General features: G+C 35.0%; 1 protein-coding gene across 2 annotated transcripts; it reads left to right on the top strand.

The window, feature by feature from the left end:
* Positions 1-236: 236 nt before the first annotated feature.
* Positions 237-18,249, top strand: LOC123323021. Of its 2 annotated transcripts, none has more exons than XM_044911206.1 (6): positions 237-328; positions 389-494; positions 561-645; positions 8,507-8,602; positions 8,658-8,802; positions 17,923-18,249. In XM_044911206.1, the coding sequence occupies exons 1-6, from the start codon at positions 316-318 to the stop codon at positions 18,024-18,026; spliced, it is 549 nt and encodes a 182-aa protein (XP_044767141.1). In that variant the 5' UTR covers positions 237-315; the 3' UTR covers positions 18,027-18,249. The 2 variants fall into 2 exon arrangements, with proteins under 2 accessions (XP_044767141.1, XP_044767140.1); XM_044911205.1 differs by having other exon boundaries at positions 8,465-8,602; positions 17,923-18,245.
* The last annotated feature ends 3,327 nt before the right edge of the window (positions 18,250-21,576 follow it).

Genomic DNA, 21,576 nt, shown 5'->3' with positions numbered 1-21,576 from the left:
GCGAAAAGTAAATCGTTTCAAAACCTCAATGAGTGATAGAAAGTGTCAATTTATATGTCACAGTTAAAAAAGAAAATTCCAACATAACGGTGCATACTGAAGAGGAAAGCAGCGTTAACTCCCGTTTTAAATTGGCATTGACCTTGGTTGTAAAACAACTGACGTATTTTCTGGGGAATACCAGACCAGCTGACTTGTTTATTCTGTATTGCTTTTCTGTCCATTATTCCTTTCAGAATATCATGACATTTCCTATGTGTGAAGCAGGTTATCAAACAATTCTGAATTCTATATAATATTGCAATACCACTTGGAATGGAAAAGTCAGGTAAATCGCTAATAAAACTGTTATCTACTTGGTCGTTATGAGATAATAACTTATCTGTAGATGTTACTCACAAAATCAAGGAGTGCGTTGGAAACGTAGAGAATTCTGCAAAAATCGAATCCCAGGCTGACATGGCAACACTTCATCCGGATAAATCGGGCAAATGGTGATTTATTCGAACGAAATCGAGTGTTAATTTGAACATAGTTGATTGATACCTATGTGTTTTTAGGTCCGTGAAATTGTTAATGTTCTATAATAGGCATTTTCCAACTGACAAGGATTCCTATGCAGTGCGATTACCGATAATAGCATTGGTAAGTTTTCCTTTATAAAATGTATGTGAATGTTTGATGGTAATTCCTATTTATGAGGTGAAGTGGCAGTCGACGATAAACGGAATTATTTGTTATTCATGGTTCAAAGAATATTGGCAATTTAAGTCTATTTAGAATGTGTGTTATTTGGGGAATTTGTATCTGTATTTACTAAACTTATCTTCTGATTACTCTATTGGGAATTCCAATCAAGCGAAACTCTACCTGGTGTCAATTGGTTTAAATGATAGTGAATAAAATTTTGTTGTTTCACATCGAGGAACGGAGAGTAGGTATTTTGATGTTTCAATAAGCGTTTTCATAAAAAATATATCGTAATCTGTTGAAAATATCCTAATTTATCTCGTGATAATAGTGGAAGCTAAGTGAAGTAGTCATAATTTGGATCGTTTGAGCAAATCTTGTGGGGGTGTCACATTTCACTATTTTCCACAATGAAATTAACGTTTGATCAATGTTTAAGAAGTAGTACATACGATTCGAGATCAAGACGATCGACATTGGTTGCTTTACGGATCCTACCCCAAATACGGAAATGTGCAATGTGCCACATCTTTGAGCATTAGCCTGAATTACAAAATGAGTCAGTTAAAAAGTATAAATTATGACGCGAGAGTTAATACTAGTAATATTGAATAATTCTCAGTTATTCCCGAATTTCGGAGTAATTTTAGCATATATCACAATGAAAATTTTTGCAATATATGAGGGGTTCATAGCTGAAATGAACCAACCCAGATAGCACAAGACATCTTTGAGACGTCCAAAATGAGCCTTATATTGGTCTGGACGTCTCAAGCTTCAAAAAGGCCGTCTTTAAGATGTCTGTACTTAGACGTCCGTAAGACGTCGTACTTTTAAATCTTCAAGACGTCTGTTCTTGGACGTGTTCAAGACGTCGGACTTTTAAATCTTCAAGATGTATTAAATAGGCACAAATTGAGAGTGAACGATCATCGATGATCATCACCAACCTGAAGTAGTCCTATTGATATTGTATATTGATTCTAGCTTGGTGGTTAAAGCAGAGCCGGAGCGAGGGCGTGGCGAGAGAGGCGGTCGCCACGGGCGCTAGCGATCTGGGGGCGCAAAATAAAAATAATAAAAAAACAGTATTCTCTCCAATTGAATATTTTTCATTTAATATTCAACACAAAACATAATATTATAAAAATATGCCAAACACATTATACATATGTGTGTGAATTAAATTAATGTGAACGTAAACGAACACTATACAGGTGGTATTGTAAACAACGTCCGTAGTCCACAGCATGGACTGGAGAATAATAATCAAATACTTAATAATAATAAATTATTAAGATATAGTCCACAACATCAGTCTGAGAACAGAATGCGTCGCCACAGTCTTCTAAAGAACGTCTCTATTGACGGCTGTGGCGTCGCATAACAACCAACGCGATAACAAAGGCCATGTCGAGATCTACTTACAAAAAAACTATCGGAGACCGATTGAGGCGCAAAACCTTAGCCGATTGGGGGTATTTCCTTCAGAACATAGACAACAATAGCTCCTGGAGAACTGGAAAGCTGGTAAATTATCACAGATAGAGGTTACAGAAGAGGAAAAGAGAAGAAAAATAAAATAGCCTGGAGGAGAAGCTGATGATGAAACATTTTAATTTTGACTAGAAGAATAAGCTGAAAAGGGACCTCATTCAAGTATTGAACTATATTTCAGTGCAACTCGAAGAAAGATTCAGTGTTTTGCCAGAAGTTTCTGATGACAGCTTTCTCGAGGGAATATGTTTGCAAGGCTTTCTACTTGGCGAATTAAACAAGAAAGCATTGGAGTATAGTCCCGATTCAGATCCGTACAAATTTGTGTCCACTCAAAATATTCTTGACTTTATCAGTAACTACAGCTGCCACAGCTACATATTAACGTTCTTTCAACAAATTGAAATTAGTGAAATCCTATTTAAGGTCATTAACTGGACAGGAAAAGCTGACTTATTCAGAATAGCAGTCCCATCAATAGAAAAGAAAAAGAATCACGACATTATTGATATACTTGCAGAAACCAAAGCAAGAGGAGTCAAATTATAGTTTATTTTGAATGCATGTTATTGTTATTTCGTATCCCTTTTATTTTGATTTTATTTGTATTAATTTCTTTAAAATAGGGAAGATTTTTCCGAGCAAAAAAAGCTAGGTATTCGATTATGAAAGATAAATACAAATCAACATGGGAAAGAGAATTTCTTAGGGGCGCATTATGAGAATTCGCCACAGGCGCCAGAATCCTAGTTCCGGCTCTGGGTTAAAGCGTCGGGTCATTAGATTGCAACCGCAGGGTAGGTATTGAGTTCGATCCCGAGCTGGGGAAGAAATTTTCTAATCGATACGGGTGCGGTCACACCATTCACTCTTGGGTTAGTGTTGTGTCTAATAATATACAGTAATAATAATAAGGACACAGTAACAAAGCCTACACAGAACACAACTGGTTCAACCAGCTAGTACAATCTCAGAGCTTCTGAGGGGTACTTCGGTACCTACGTAGAATCAGGATAATAATGTGGCTGGAAAAGGCCAGTGGTAGGGAACTTATATAATATAGTAATATAAATATATTTTTTTTGCTGTGTCTTTTCCCATCTTGTTCATTAAATACAAAATTTTATACATTTATAGAGTTATATCAATATTAAGTGAAGCCAATCAAAAAATTCATTTCTGTAATTGACCCTTGAAATTTGTACTTACTTATTTGAAAAATTTCACACATTTTATACATTGAAAAATTAGATTCAGGCATTCTGGCCCTCCCGGTTGGGGGTTAAGGCGTCAGGTTAGTTCCCTGTCACTTGTAAAACCTCAACTTACTAAAAAGCCTAACAATTGCCTCGGAAAGGATGGATTACATGGTCAACGACATAAGCTACGGAAAAGGATTTTGAATGTGGGTACTTGGAATGTCCAGGGAATCAGAGGAAAGATGGAAGAAGTGACGAAAGAACTCCTCAGCTTGGGTGTTGAAATAGCGGCATTAACGGAAACAAAGAAGAAGGGTACGGGCTCGGAACTCTTCGAAAATTATGTTCATATATTTACTGGAGTTCCAAAACATGAAAGGGCAAAAAGAGGTGTTTCCATCATGATACACAAAAGACATAAAAACAAAATAACGGATTTCGAGACAATCATCGAAAATATAATTAGGGTCAATATCACAATAAATCAAAATCCCATCGCGATCCTTGGAATATACGCAATATCAGATGATGAACCGCAAATGAAAAAGGATGTGTTTTTTGAACAAGTTAGCGACGAGATTATGAAAATTGGAAAAACAAGAGAGATTCTTCTACTAGGTGATCTAAATAGTAGAGTAGGACGAAGAATTAACGATGCCGTTGTAGGTCCTTTCGGAGAAGTGAATACAAACGACAACGGAGAGAGACTCATTGAAATATGTCAACAACATCAATTGAGAATAACAAACGGCTACTTCAGACATAAAGATATACATACATATACATGGATACAACATACAAGAAATTTTGAGATCAGTCATCGACTATGTGATAACCAGACAGAACACAAGTTTTATAATACACGATGTGAGATCGTATCGAGGCGTCACATGCGGTTCGGATCATTATCTAGTCAGAGCAAAGATGATAATACCTTATAGATCCCAGAAACTCTCAGACAACAGCAAAGAAGAAAACGTTCCAACAAATGAGGAATATAATGTCAACAGTCTGACAAATGAAAGTACTCGAAGATTATACCAGAATAGATTGGATGAAAAACTTCTGCAGACAGTGGACCAGCAACCCGTAGAACTAGTTTATAGAAACATAGTAGAAGGTATGAAAAAGGCTGCAGAGGAAGCAATCGGGACCAAAACAAAACGAGACAGTAAGAACTTATGGTGGAACGAGGAAATCGAAGAATTGGTGCGTCAGAAGAAGAAATTATATCAAAGATGGTTAAATACAAAGGACCAGGAAGACAGAGATCAATATTTGGAAATAAAGAGAACAACCAGAAGATTGAGAAATAAAGCCGAGAGAGAGATGTGGGACCAAAAGTGTAGTGAGATCAACACATATCTGGGTGGAAAAAAGTCCTCCGAATCATGGAAATTCATCGGGAACCTGAAATCTGACGCAAAAAATAAGACAAATATTCAAATTATACCAACGGAAAAATGGCTCGACTACTATAGAGGGTTGTTGACTGAGAACAGAGAACAATATTTGTTGAATTCTCCACTGAGGGTTCTCGTAGAGGGTGACGAAATAACAGTTTCAGTTGAACAAGTGAAGAATGCGGCGCAAAAATTGAAGAATGGTCGCGCAGCAGGTCCAGAAGGAATCCCAGCTGAACTCATCAAGTGTGGGTCGGAACAACTATTTGAACAACTTACATGGTGTATTAATCAGTACTTGAATGGCGAGCCGGTTCCTGAGGAATGGAAGGAGGCATATATTTCGTCTGTCCATAAGAAAGGAAACAAACTGGATTGTTCGAACTACAGAGGAATATCCGTAACCAGTACTCTGAGCCGTTTGTATGGAAGACTCATCCGTGACATGATAGAGGAAGAATATAAGAACTTAGAAGAGGAAGAACAATCTGGATTTCGGGCTGGAAGAACATGCACTGATAACATCTTTTGTTTAAAACAAATTATAGAGAAGAGAACCGCCGTTGGTCAGGAAACTCACCTAATGTTCATAGATCTGAAAAAAGCCTACGATACTATCCCAGTGAAAAAACTATGGCGAGTTTTAGAGGAAACCAATCTCAACCATACCCTCATAAGAGCTCTAAAAAATCTGTATGAGGGCACGACATCAAGAATAAAGGTCGGTAGCAGGTTATCAGAAAAGTTCCTGGTAGATAAGGGTCTTCGCCAAGGATGCTGTATATCGCCTACATTATTCAAGATCTATGTAGCGCGGGCATTATACCAATGGAAGAGGAAATGTGGCGGAATGGGCATCGATATCGGTGAAACGTGCCTTTACACCCTACAATTTGCTGACGATCAAGTCGTCATAGCAAACGATAAAGATGACTTGCAATACATGGCCAGAAAACTACAAGAGGAGTATAGGCACTGGGGATTGGAACTCAATACAGAAAAAACGAAATATCTTCCTATAGGAGCAGAGCAGTCTAACATCCAACTAGACGAAGGTGAAGTAGCATGCTGCAGCGTATACACCTATCTCGGGGTGGAATTCGACACGTCTGGAAAGGATGATAAAGAAATACAGAAGAGAGTTACACAGGCTAAAAGAACTATAGGATGTCTAAATGGTGTGCTCTGGAGTAACAGCATCGGAAAGAAACGTAAATATAATATCTACGAATCATTCATCAAGAGTAGCTTGATTTATGGAGCAGAGACGTGGAGAATAACACAACACAATGGACGTATTTCGAAGATCACTGGGTATATCTCGTAGAGATAGAGTGAGAAACGACGACGTGAGACAACAGATGGGAATAGATGGCTCGATAATGACCGATATAGAACGAAGACAGCTCATATGGTACGGTCACGTTCAAAGAATGGAAGGAACTAGACTGCCCAAGATTGCAATGATGTGGACACCAACACACCGTGGAAAGCCTGGAAGACCGAAGAAAACTTGGAAGGAAGAAATCGGGAAAGCCATGAGTGCCCGAGATCTGAGAGAAGACCAGTGGAACAACCGTCGAGAATGGAAGTTAGGCATCGGACAACGAAGAAAAACGTTTTAAAACCGATATATATATATATATATATATATATATATATATATAAATTAGAGCGATTATGTAAATATGCAAAATCATTATTTGAAATCAATTTAGACCTCCAGAAGGTTGCTTCAGAACTATAAAAGCTTTCAAGAAGACGTCATAGAGACGTTTTTAGTTTTAACATAAGCTGTAACTTGGACGTCTTTAAGACGTATGCCAGGCGTCGATATATATATATATTCTTTTGATATGGAGCATTACAATCTTGAACAGCAAACAATAATTATAGCATGTGTATGAGATACAGTTTTAGCAGAGGTTAGCGTAACGGGGTACCATACAAATTGGTGTATGATACAAGAGCTTAGGGAAAAACCTCAGTAAAAAAACCCTTTCTCCCCGTGAGTGTAGTGGATTGTAATTGTTCACGAAATAAGCTGAAATATTCCATATTGAAGGGCATCTCGCACTGCAAAAATTGATTCTTTCTCCAACAAAAAGGAAAATCCAGAAAGTCTTCTCCAAGATACCAGAAACTTTTATCTGAAATAAAGAGAAAAAAAAGCAGAAAAACGTAAAATAATAAAATTAGATTCAATATGTCAGATTGACCTAAAATTGACAACCCAATTCAAAAAAGATTCGGAAACTGCATGTATAGCTCTAAAACCATCCTGAAATTTATAAATTGGACAATGATTAACTAGATGATTTATGGTTTCTTCTGGTTCCCCGCATTCACAACTAGGGCTTTCAACTGAATTCCACCTGAAAAGCATGCTATTGCAACGTCCGTGACCTGTTCTTATACGATAGACGTCTTTGAGACGTACACAATGTCGGAAACAGACGTCTTTAAGACTTCTTTAAGATGTCTCTGTGCTATCTGGGAAGTCAAAATTTGAGGAAAGTCATTCTGGAGGATTAACAAAAGTAGAATTTTTTGTACATAAACAAAATCTACCTGGTATAGTTTGGATGACAGTAGTGGTGAACATCGAATTGGTCAGTTCTCTGTATACCTATAGCATTGCATACAGACCAGTCAGTGGTCTTTATACAATGCCTATAGCACCATCGAAACTTTGTAATCCAGTGGAATTCTAAATATTATTTTTTATATTGTGGATGGTATGGTGAATCGGTAAAATCTTTTCATTCATCTGGAATAATAGAAAACAAATGACACATTGGCCTTATCCATACATGGCAGTATACTGTCATCATTAAAAAAACTCATTATAAGAAAATAAAAATTTTTGAATTGAAGATATGTGAGAATTGATGGAAACAATTTGAAAATATGAAAGAAATTATATTTTATAGAAACAATTATTGTGAAAAGTTGTGGATAGAAGACTCTGTCCTCTCTTTTATTGTATTTTCTACATTCTGTCATTTTGTATGGATTTTCAGTTGAGATGACCTAAAATTTGAACTCTATCGTGAATATCGAATATCTAGATATTGATGGAAAAATTTGGAAGTCAAATATGTTGAACAAGCTATAGATCAAATGTATTAATCTAAGATCTAACCAAGATATAATGAAATTTCCACAATGTTCATTATGAATATTTTCTACTTTCTGGAGAAATTGTACATAATCGGAATTTGTCATTTAATGAGGAGAATTCAACTTTAAAATAAATTTCGAAGCCAAAGATTGACCCTTTTTCTGTATCCGAAAGAAAACTGAATGTTTGAAATCGTAATTGAAAAGGTAGTGAAAATATGCAAATTCATATATTTGATTTTTTTCTCAACCTCTTTCACGTTCGGCAGCAGAGTTTTCATTAACTTGAACTAGATACCTATGTAATGTTGATGATTTCAAACAATGGCAAATTTTTTCATTGTTTGAAAAACACTCTTTTTCTCCCGTGCAAGCAAAGATATGTATAACTTCGGTTATACTTCTCAACGTTTGTGAAATTTTTGCAGAATAGAAAACTCAATTAGTGTAGCAAATTACACTAAAAGAATGGCATATGAATTCAAGAGAATTTTTTATGGAATGGAACATTACTACTCATTTCACATATTATTGTTGCTTTTTCCTTTATAGGCTCTATCATTATGCTCCATACAAATAGTCGTCAATCTGCAGTGGCACGACTATAGAGAGAGACGGGAATATTATATCTGGGCACTAATAGTTCTTATATCAGCATCTACTTATGGATTGTACTACGGCATAAAAATCGTGAGTTATACCCACAATGAAACAATAATTAGTTTTCATCAAAATATATTTTCAGGGAGACCGAAAACAATTCACACCTTGGATTATATTCAAAATTATTGAAATCATAAGCACCACAGATTCTCTGCTGAACATTTTTATACATGGTCATATATATGGCAATACTTTGACAAACGTGATATTAGGTTTTATCGTTTTGGGTAAGTGATATCGAACATTTTGTCAAATTGAATTATTTCAGTTCATCATTGAGGATTTAATTAATGTAAGGAATTTGAATTGATAAGAAATGCTAGTTATTTCTTTGGTCGGGAAAGTTCACTCAAACTGGCAACACTATAGCTTCCAAAATTGTTGTAGTGGTAAGAATAATTTCTAGTAGTTTTTGCTAAGATTTCTGCCTCCTTTCAAATTTACATTCGAATTTTCAAATCTCATTACTGACAAGTAATTCAAAATGGAACACGGCCTGCAAATTGTTGAAATTTTTTTTTGAGAGCTGATGTAGAATGGGTGTAGTAACAATCCTATGATAAATCAGCGGACAATTTTCCACTCGATTTTCCATGATAACGAATATATGGGTGTTCCTTGTTTTAGTGTTAGTTTATAAACCATATTTCTGAAATAAACATCCTCAATTTTGCTTTGTGAGTTTACAACGATATCTGTAGGATATAGTGGCCGATTTGAGTCTGCTTTGTGGCACTGTTCCTCTCTGTAGCTTCTCCAGCTGAATAGACTAATTTTTCCAAAGATTCTCGTACAGTAAGTGTCATAAACCTTGATATTCATTTTAGTCTTTGGAGTTTGTTTATTTCTTCATACAATGCCTGGAGTAATATGTGCGAATTGTTCTAAACCTGTTGCGGACCAGGAACCGTCGAAGATCCAGTGCGACGCGTGCAAGCGGTGGATTCAAGTGAGGGATCGCCTCACTAGACAGCGGGCGCGATGTTTGAAGATAGTATAGTATAGTATAGTATAGTTAGACCGGACGGTGGTGTCACTTTTTTATCAGTGATTTATCTCTAACTCGAATGTGATTAATTAGAGAGTTACACTATTACTGTACTCGAAATCGAAGGTCAGTTAGCGCGACCGTGGTGGACGTGTGCGTGGGAGGCGGTGAAACTCGCCGGAAATACCTCAAAAAAAAATGATTGATCTCCACGTGAAACTTTTTGATAATGTAAATTATTCATGATTATGAGTGAAAACGGGCGTCAGCCACGTTTCCGATGGTGGAAACATCGTCAGTCAGGCGTTTGAAGAGGTCGGAAAAATCTGAAAATTGAAGTGACCGATCTTCACTTGAAATTTTGAAAAAGGATTATTTTAATCCAACTGAACGTAAAAATGGCCGTCAGTCACGTTCATAGTGGTGGATTCTGCGTCAGTCAAGCTTCCAAAGTCAAGGGCAGTGACCAGCTTCCTTTGGCGCCCTGCATCTTATGCAGTTCGTCTGACGCATAATATTCCACCGGCATCGTGCCGGCTGACGATTATTTATCGCATATACATAGCATTTACTTGTTTATATAGTAATTTTAAGGTGATATAAATCACTATATCCAACTCTTTATTTATCAACTTTCAGGAAATATGTGGGAAAACCGTATAAGTATAAACATATAATAAGATGTCTAATTGATAAACAAGTACGAAAGTGGAAAGCAATTCAGTTTTTCTTGTGCTGGAAACTAATCTATTATTTCAATAACTTAGAAAGGCTGAGTATATATAGTCTATTCAGGAATGATTGACATCCCAGTAGGTCTTGAAAGTCCAGACGCAGCTTAAAATCTGGTCACAAAAGAGCTTCAACAATTTCTATAGTTTGATCACAGAACTGGAATATATAAATATAACCTAAAAAAGCATTTGAAAATAAGAAATATTCAACTTCAGAGCATATCAATCAGTATTCAGAATTGATACAATAATAATCTAAAGGTTGATCGGGTATGTAGTCAACTCTATAGTTTTTTTAGCTCTTTATTGTATCAACCAAGCTTTCGGACAATGTCTTGTCCTTCTTCGGGGTTACTAGAAAAATTGCAATAATGTTGTAGAAAATACAAAAAAGGTAAGATTAAAATAACTTACAACAATGTTTTATTTTCTACAACATTATTGCAATTTTTCTAGTAACCCCGAAGAAGGACAAGACATTGTCCGAAAGCTTGGTTGATACAATAAAGAGCTAAAAAAAAAAAAAAAAAAAACAGCAGTACACAATTCAAATTATCGACGGTCAGTGGCTCAGTACATAGATTCATATATGATAGGTCACTGTTCATTCACAATACCAACCTTAATTCCGCAACACAAAATCTTAACTTATGGGCTATTACCAACTCAAATTCGATTTTCCAATTTTCCATAGCCACCGGAGATGTCAACCATTCTTGAATGGACTATAAAATAATTTTCCATTTTTACATGTGCAGTCATCATTTCAATCCATATGGACATGTTGAGTAGGAAAAAATTATCATATGGCTCAGGGACAAACTTTCAAAGTTCTATAAGTTGGGGTCTTATGAAGTAAGACCAACGTCGTAATGAATACCTAAAGAAAAAACTGTAGTAGCTTAGATAATGATTTCTGACAGCACAGACGCTCATAATTAAATGGGTTACTTAAGAGAGATAACTGAAATGAATATGAACCAATTTAGCAATACCATCCCAATTGTAGCTTCTCATTAATGTTCTATAACTGTATCTTCTCATACATGTTCTATAAGTAATTAACGGTCCCGTGTTTCAATATTGCCTTAAAATGTGTCATAATATAGGTCAAAATATTTAAAATGTAGTATTATTTTTTGGTATATAACTCAAACTAATATATAAAATATTCCTCCACTGATATATCTTGAACTGAGGTGAATGAGAAATACTCAACAATCATCCTATATCATTCAAATAGAAATTATTAGCTCGCTAATGAAAAAAGTAGGTATTGACATAATGAAGTTGAATAAGGAACGTGTAGCCTAAGCGTCCAAAGCAGATAGGACAAACTTCAATATGGGAGAATAGACCATCGTTATAAATCAAAATGAAAAATTGCTGGAAAAGGTGGAGAAGGTAGCATCAAAGTCAAACGGGGCGAAATAATATGCATATATGGGATCCATAAAAAAAATTCATTTTATGATGGAAGGCAAAAAACTTAAAAAAAATGTAATTAATTATTTTACGCATTTTGTTGCCAATTCGTCGGTGTAAAGAGAGACCCGTTTTATGTTTTTGTCCCTTAGACTTTTGAAGTAGCATATTATAAGGTATTCGACCCAAATAACTATTCTCAGATTCAGAAAACAAGTCAGTTAATCTTTCGGACAATGAATTTTATTCTTGATTTTCGTCACCAGGCCTTTTTTGATGTTTTTCATCTTATCCATAAATCTATATTAGGGATTATTCGTTCAAAATATCCTAATCAACCTTTGAATTGTAGACCTGAAAAATATTGCATATCATTTGGAATTACATCGAGCGAATTTCGAATTAGGATCTGCGAAAAGAATTGGATAATTATTTTACTAGCTGACCCGGCAAACCTAGTTTTGCCATTTAAATTATTTCTAGGGTAGATAATAATAATTAACTCATCGTGATTGTGTGATTTATCTTACATCAATAATCCTTATATATTATAATAGAATGAAAAAGATTTCATTTTCATTTCAATTCAGTCTACTTTTTGTCAGCCAACCCAAAATACATTCAAACATCATAATTAAAAAATTGTTAAACATTGTAACGTGCGTTCAAAAAAATTCGTCGTCAAGTAGGCTATGGAATTTTGAACGTCGATATTTCGTGTCTAAACGTAATTCTTAGCTCGTGCTTTACTATTTCCCAGGTGAACTGTCATTTTAGCATTTTGGGTTGTTGTTGAATTAAAATTATCGGCAAATTATAAAGATGGTTTTTACGGACGTGTGAAAGACTTTTACTATTGAATTCTACTTCAAAATTGGAAAGAAAATTGAAGGAAAATGGAAATATTCTGTTCCGGCGACTTCATTGAAGCCTATGTAGCTGTTGATTATTAAGAATGAATTTTTCCATTGTACTGTTTTGCGATGTGTTGATGAAACAGGTATGTTCAAACAAAAAAGGAGTGGTATACCAAATAAGAAAACTCTAGAGTTCAGTTATAATGAAAACATGGTGACAGAAGCTCGACAAACCTCTCTTCATATTTTATCTCAAGTGGATGGAGTATCCGTTGGCTTTTCCCCCCCTTTTAAAAAAAAAGATATCCATTTGTTTCCATAAAGATTGACATGTTATCAGAAAACTGAAAAGGTTGTGATTACCTAACCTTGTAGCATCCGAGAAAAATTGGAGTTCAGTATCATACTGAACTGATGCATACTGACAGTATGCTTCAGTCAAAGACAAAATGTGGACCTACTTTCTTCTATGGAACTTCAATAGCAGAACGTTATGAAGGAGAAAGCATCATGCGTTTTTATAGCTGAATTGAATTTTAATAAATTGTCCAATAGCTATTTTCATGTAATTCAGTTCTTTTAGTTTAGTCATGGATTTTCAGTAATGACTGAATCAATTCGATATTTATAGAGAATTAATAAACATATTATTGAGAATCTTACTGTGATTTATTCATATGACTGAAGTAACTAGAACCTTCTTACAAAAAAACATACTACCACGATCAATTCAAGATTCATGTCTCTTACGTATGAAAATAGTGGACGGTTAAAATTTTTACGAAGAACTTTTCTAACCGCCTCAGATTGTTTGGATTCTTGTCATCTTACTCAATGAAAGAAATGCTTTTCGAACGTTGGGTGAAATTTACAGGTAACCTTTTCTGAAAAGTGCCTTTCCATACAAAATTACGATATATAGGTTAATGTCATCATTGTTTACATTTTGGGAAGATGAAGTAATTCAAGGAAAGACATACGTTCAGCCACCGAACATCAGCCTTCAAAATTTCATAGCCTACTTGACGACGATTTTTTTTGAACGCACGTTATGATTACAAAATTATTCTATAATATCCTTATTATTTTATTCATTGCCATTTAGGCGTTAACATTCTTCATTATTCTATAATATGTTATTTACTCGTAACTTCTGATCGAAAATTTTAAATTTTCGATTTACTCGATATAACTTAACTTTTTGTCCAAATGTGGAAAACCTATAAGTACTCTATGATTGCGCGATTGGTCGTAAGAAAAAGGAATGCCTTTTTTTCTGTTCTGTACAATTTTTTTTGGGAATATTTTGTTATATAAACCTTGCCCTAACAATAATAAACACAACAAAAAAAGAATTGTCCAATTTGGTGCGATCGTTTGAACAATAAAGCATTTTGAAGTAAACCATAGATCCTCTTTTATTAATATAGATAGACTGAACATTCAAATTTCAGTTTTCGAAATAATGCACTCGTGTTTCAATTATACAATATTTTCTATACTGACAAACATATTTATAAAGTACCAATAACTTTTAAAAGTCTTCTCAGCACTTACTAACGACGAAGTTAATCTTTGCTAACGATTATTCTAAACAATTTACGTCCAGTTAAGATACGACACCAGCTCTCTCAATTTAGCTTAACATAAGCGTCCAATGACGTCATCAGTTTGCATAAGAACTGGTGACCTGTACCTTCTTTCCTATATCTCCTTGGGTTGACTAAAGAAATCTCAGGTATAAATACTGACAATCAATCAGGTTTCACAATAAATTATCGATTTGGTAAGTTTTTGCCCAAAATAAGTATACTCCATTCATTTTTATTTTAGCACTCGGTTGGCCATAGAAATCTGACCCATTTCACTATGTATAGTACGAAAATGTGAGATTATAACGATTGTCAAAACATTTTTGGCTTTTACATCAACGCTACGTTGCCCGTTCTACGTGAAAGTTTCTGTTATTACATATTTTATCACAATGTCGAATCTCATCGGAAAATATGTGACGAACATAATTGAAGTTTATATAAACTGATTGAAGGCATACCAAATCCAGTTATTTGCATGGAAAATACAAGAGATCAGTATAATATCATAATATGCACTAGCTTGAGGAGAGTTAATGTTCGTTATCTTCTTTGGCTAAAGTTTGAATACGTTACATCAGTTGTAGATTTCAAAAACATTAACCCGAAAATGAAATGCATATGATGCAGTGGTTTCTTCCCGAAGGAATTAACAGATAATTACAAGAATGTTAAATTCTTCAACAAAAATCATCTTTCATCAATGGAAGTAAAAGGAATTGAAGGAAGTTTCAAGTCAAGATGAACTTCACCTTTGAGCAAAAATTTCACATGAATAAACAATTAACAGGAAAACTGGCTCGTATTTGTGGCTATTCATCTTAATACCTAATAATTAGGTATTTATTGGTACTTTAAGACATTTACAATGTATAGGACAAGTCAAATGAAAAATAGAAAAATCAATTTTCGGGAACTTATTCTTCGATGACATTCATCAAAAATCCTGTAGTAACTTTTCGCATTAATTCATGCAAACATAAAATTCTCGACTGCCACCATTTTTTTGGGTCTTCCAATAGGAGAAAATTCTTTGTCATCCTCTTCACTCACAATATTTCTGATTGTAGAAATATTCAGCTGAAATATAAGTCGTGTAGATTCAGATGAAATTTTATGTAAATTCTCTTACATTGACTATGTTCGCTACCGTCTGACGTATTGTGGATTTTAGAATATCAGGAATTAACTATTTGAATGAGCGGACCTGAATTCTAAACAAAACTTCCTGAAACCTTGTCTCTTTTTTTAAATCACTTTCGGCATTTTCATAATAAAAATTGATATTAGTTGTGGCAATAGCGTTATGACATTAACGACAGTTCATGAGTGCCAACCTTACTCCGTTCTAATTACACAAACTTGAGAAAATTATTTCATTGCCAACCGACTGCTAAAATAAATTTGAATGGAATATACGTATTTCGTATTTCCTCAAATATGGCGATCGATTGAATTTTTGATGTCCTTGTATTTATTGCGGTTATGTTTGAAATTGGTAGCAGATATTCAGTACCAGAGCTATCAACTTTTGCACATAGCATGTAAAGCCCGTTTGTAACAGCCGAGAATTCTCTACCAAATTTTGGTGAGAAAACGGCAGAGATTATTTTGTATTCAACTGAACAGTGAGTTCTACCGAAAGTGCGTATTTAACGGTAAAGAATTCACGGCGCATGAATTCTCGTGTAAATTTTCTCGAAAATTCTCGGCTGTTGCATACGGGCTTAATAGACGGAGAGCCAGAGCCAAAAAAAGTCTCTGAATTTCTTAAGCCTGGTTTTTTCTCAGGTGATTACAATCATAATATACATACAATAAAATGCTGCGGTCAGTCAAGTGGATGTTAGAACATGTGCCTCTGGTGCGCGGTCAAACTAGTCGTGATTACCGACATAATAAAATCAATTTCTTAAGGCTGAAACTTTATAAACTTTTGTATTTTGGTATGTAAATCAAAATTATGATAGTCAGTCAACGTCCGATCGGGACACAGCTGGTCAGTCAGCTTCAATGTGCGTAGCGTCGTTTATAAGGATGCAATTCGTTTATTAAGCGTGAAATTTTTTTTTGCAACTACTACTGACTATATTATTGATAAATAAAATGGTCAGTCAGCCATTCCGTAGAACAACGCCCGTCAGTCAGTGGATGAGAAATTAAATGTTTTCGCACCCTATAGATATTACATCATAATCATTTAAAGTATAACACATTTATTTTAATGAGCAACTGTTCTTAAAAATCTCAGAAATAAAATTCGTTCGAAATCAACAGGATACTTAACGAACATGTGTTTACGCACAAGTAGGAACTCATTGATTTTCAAACATTTCTAATATTTATTTAATTCATTAACGATAACAAGCTATAAAGAATCATCACATGATTCATTATCTGAATCTTCATCTGAATCCAAATCATCATTTTCACTATCGTGATCTGACAACTCGAGATCGTGTGTTGCAGAATCTGAAAAATAAATAAAATTCAGTAAAAAAAGTATTTTTGTGATTGTTTAATCCAGATAAAGATATTTCTATACCTGTATTTTCTTGTAGAGGTTGAATAATGACATCTTGTACAAGTTCTGCTAATTGGTCGCCTTTGAACCAATCCAAGTCATATTTCTCATCCACCAATTTCCACCCGTAGTCTGTAGGAGATAGCTCCGTTAGAATTTGACGGTGAGCATTACGCCAAATATTTGAAATGAAGATCGCTCTTAAGAACTGCTGCATCAATTCCGATTGATGGTGGCATACTCGACTGATCTACATTCTTTATTTTAATTTTAAAAGGATCATTTGTGGTGCTTAAACATTTATACGTCTGTGAAAATAAAACGAATCTTGCCTCGTCAATTGATTTAATTTTTATCAAGCCGTATAAATGGCAAACAAATTCTTGAACCTTATTGAACATGTTATTCTGGTTTGAAAATCTTCGCTTTGCTTCATTATCTGCAGAGGTTTTTTTACCTTTCTTGTAAAAAGCTGGGATAAAATCACATCCAGTCAATGCATGCAGTCCAGGAAGAGCATTGCAAACAAAATTTCACAATTCTTGATGCATTCTACTGACATTAATCATGCTTTCCAGTCACACGTCCAGTCCAGTCTACGCACAATAAAGCTGACTGACCAGCTGTGTCCCGATCGGACGTTGACTGACTATCATAATTTTGATTTACATACCAAAATACAAAAGTTTATAAAGTTTCAGCCTTAAGAAATTGATTTTATTATGTCGGTAATCACGACTAGTTTGACCGCGCACCAGAGGCACATGTTCTAACATCCACTTGACTGACCGCAGCATTTTATTGTATATTATGATTGTAATCACCTGAGAAAAAACCAGGCTTAATAAATTCAGAGACTTTTTTTGGCTCTGGCTCTTGGACTATAAGGTACAAAGTACCTATGTGTACCGAACATGTAATATTGCGGTTTCGTTACAGTATACATAGCAAAAGGCGGACATAGAGCCCTCGTTCTACAGTTAACGGATAGATCGTATACGGAACTTTGCTATGTTACACGGAACGTTGCCATATGTATGATACGTTGATGTTATGCAATTGTGTTTGATGGGCTGAGTTGTTTGTATCAAATAACCAAATAACATAATATCAACTCAGTATTTCATTTATGTATGTTCATCATGTCATATTTTGTGACCAACAATTACAAACATCAATAAACGCACGTTGAAATGTATTAGATTTCTGAATTTCTTCTGATTCCAGGTGGCAATTCATTTTTACTATGGGTCATCTGTCATAGACAAAGAGATAACCTAGAAGACGTCCCAGAGGCTGTAGATGAATTCTCTCCCATGAGCACGGTTTGAGATCAGAATGGGAGATCCATTAAACAGTTTCTTGATCGAAACACTGAAAACATGGGAAACTATCAGCATCAACTATTCCGAATTATACTCGAAGGGAAGTGAAACTAGAAGCTGTTAACTATATTATCACAATTAATGCTTTTTTGATAAAAAAAAAAATTAGGAGTTGAGGAGTTTTCATCAAGATCCAGATATCAGTCAGTAGCTGAGGAATAAGATTTTTTATGAAATTCCATAAAAATTATTTTTTGCTGAAATAAATGTGTCAAATGAATCAGCGTCTTGAAGTTGATAATTGTCCCAAAATCCTCCATAGAATCATAATATTCTCAGCAACAAGAACGCTGATTTTGAATTTCAACATAAAATTTATTCGATATAAACTGAGCATGGTATATTATCGATCTTGGAAGAAGGTCCAAAGGCCCCTCAAACCTTGAATTTTTAAATCTTTTTGACGCTTAAGTAACGAGCTAATTGCAAATTGAAACCTAGAGCGATGAAGTGAAATTTTGTACCATTATGGGTAGTCCGGGAGAGTTGAATCCCTTTTCACTCTGAAGCCTCTTAAGTTGTATTTGTAAATGGTAGCAACTCTTTTTTTTTGCGTGAAGATATCATGCCCAAATAGGTAACGATAGATAATAGTAGAGAGATGGTGATATGAACATTTTGAGTACCGCAATTCTTTTTTTACGAACCGATAATTGGCTCATGTCCCTAACCCATGGGAGAGTTGAACAGGGGGCGAGAGAGACTTGACCATAAGTTTGTTTATCAGGAAAAATATTGAAAGAAAACAATTTCCTATGACCAACGATTGTCTATGTCAAGGTTTTCATCATTTACTATCATTAAAAGGCTCATCGTTTGTACAACAATATTAATTAATGAGAGCACTAAACCTAAATAAAACCACGCACCTATTGAACTTTTCATACAGTGTTGCAAATAAAAATTATTCAATTTCTTACTTCCTAACAAAATCACGTTCAACCCTCTCACTCCCGAACTGTTCTGATGGCGGCCAAAATGGAGCCGCGACTAGTTGTGCCTTGTTACGAGTATATCGCAAACTATTCACAATACCGGTAGCACGAAATTTGAATTGAAATATTTGAGGTGGTTCAACTCACGTTTATCCGATTAAAGGGCTGTAGACATGCTCATTTGAAATTGAAATAGTATAGGGTATAGTTAAATTTACCTGCAGAAAAGACTATCAGGAAAAAAACAAAACTAAAAGAGAGACCTGGTATCCTCCTAGGTATGGTCCTTTCGAAATATCTTTTTAACACTTCGATATTGCGAGATCTCAGAAGTGAGTATTTGGACTCTGGATCTTAGCAACCTCGACACCTCGTTACTGGATTCCTTTGAGGGAATCATTGCCTCGGGAAGAAGGGAACCTAAGGAAAGAGAACATAGCAGGAAACGACGATTGCACATTCTGTGGGGAGGAGGAAATTCTGGAGACCTAGTGGCGAAATGCCTCGCCGTTTCTAGCCAACACAATCCTTGTAGAAGTGAGGAGATAACCTACTTGAAGCCATTCCAGATTTTTTATTTTATGATAATTCGAGAACTGGAGGCCGGGCTGCGTATTGGCATTGTTTACTATGCTGCAACGCATACATGGTGCTACAACGCGGTAAAAAATGACTGAACCAATGCTTTTCTCTACCAGGACATACCTTACCACGACTCAGCGCAAATAGGTGTTCAGACGTAGTAACTATTTTAATATGGAAACGGGGCCCATTCTCGAGGCATTGGTTACCGCGTTAAAACTCGATATTGAGCGCTGATGAAGGCCACTCACAAGGCGTTTTTTCGAGACTTTCGGGTGGACAGCATCGAAAAATGCCCAGGAAAAGTCCCCGTGTGTGGCAGACGAGCAGCAACTTTCGGCTACCGCGACAGCTCAGGACTTTTTTACTCGAGCGCTCGATGTCAGGTGGTCAAAGTTTTTCGTAGTACCGACAGTCGATGCCCGAACTTTAAAATCAGCTTCGCGGAAATTACTGAATTTCTAAAGAGTTTCATCGAACAATAAACGCAGAAAATTTTGAACGCATTGGTAAAATAGCATCCAAAAATAAAACGGTTGATAATTATGACACACACTGACTTATTTTTTTCATTCATGTTTCAAAAAATATCGCACACTTTAGCCAACATCAGTGTGCCGAAAAAAAATTAGAAGTAATGGTTCATCATGCGGCGGAAATCATATTCAAGGTAAGTAGTTGTTGATCTCGACTATAACTTATTCGAACGGAAAGGTTGATCGGGTATGTAGTCAATTATTGTTACAATTTTAGCTCTTTATTGTCCCAAGCTTTCGGATAATTACTTATACTTCCTCAGGGCTAAACCATGTGAGACTTCAATATTATTAAAAATAATAACACTATATTCTCCATATACGTCATCAGGAAAAATCTGTGTTAGATCTCAAAATGATTCAATTAATGTGTCTTTTGACTTGCTTGATGTTGATTTTCAAGCTTTAACAAAGATTTTTCCTGATGATATATATGGAGATTATAGTGTTATTATTTTTATTAATATTGAAGTCTCACATATTTAAGCCCAAAAGAAGGATAAGTGATTATCCGAAAGCTTGGCTGAGACAATAAAGAGCTAAAATTGTAACAATTGACTACATGCCCGATATTCAAGCTAGTAAGACCATTCACGAAAGAAATGCCAAACAATTTTAAAAGGCAAAACTCATTGAAGGAAAATATTCATCTTAATAAACCAAATGCACACTTGTATTACAATTTAGTGGATTTTGCATGTAACGTAGTTTTTTAAGATTGTAGTGTGTCTTAATAAACTGTTCTTAGCGATACTCACTATATTATACTATTGTTATTTTTATGTGTATTCGAATTATTCACTTTTTATTTTTTTCATGTTTTATTATGGTTTAATAAACTATTCTTGGTTATAGTATATTCTTATTTTTTTATGAACACGAACTGTGAAATTGTGATAGAAAGCAAATTTGAACGTGGTTGGTACTGTAACGCGGTAAACAATGTCTCGAGAATGGCGGCTTATCCATATTGCAATAGTTACTACGTCTGAACACCTATCTGCGCTGAGTCGTGGTAAGGTATGTCTAGGTCGAGAGAGCATTGGTTCAGTTATAGAGAAAAAAGGAGAAGAGTGCCGACTCAGTGGTGAAATAAATTAAGCGTGATCGAAGCGCCCTTATTGGCAGTAGGTTCGAACTAACATGTTCAGAAAATGGGCACAAGGTGGCGTATTGATCGTTTTGAATTCGCATTTTGGCGCCTCAAATCATACAATCAAACAATTTGAACTAATACTTCACTGAAAATTGATAATAAACTGTAACTTCCAGTTTATTATCAATCTTCAGTGAGGTTTTCTTCTTGTAATACTTGATTTTAGAAATGATACTCGACAAATATCAAAATACTTTTTATTAAACATTATATAAATTAATAAACATTGAGTTTTTTCAAACAAAAAGTAATGAAATAATTTAGTAATGTCAGATTAAATATTATTT

This window comes from Coccinella septempunctata, chromosome 1, assembly GCF_907165205.1.
Source record: "Coccinella septempunctata chromosome 1, icCocSept1.1, whole genome shotgun sequence".
NCBI classification, from domain to species: domain Eukaryota; kingdom Metazoa; phylum Arthropoda; class Insecta; order Coleoptera; family Coccinellidae; genus Coccinella; species Coccinella septempunctata.
This window is presented reverse-complemented; position numbering and strand designations above follow the sequence as displayed.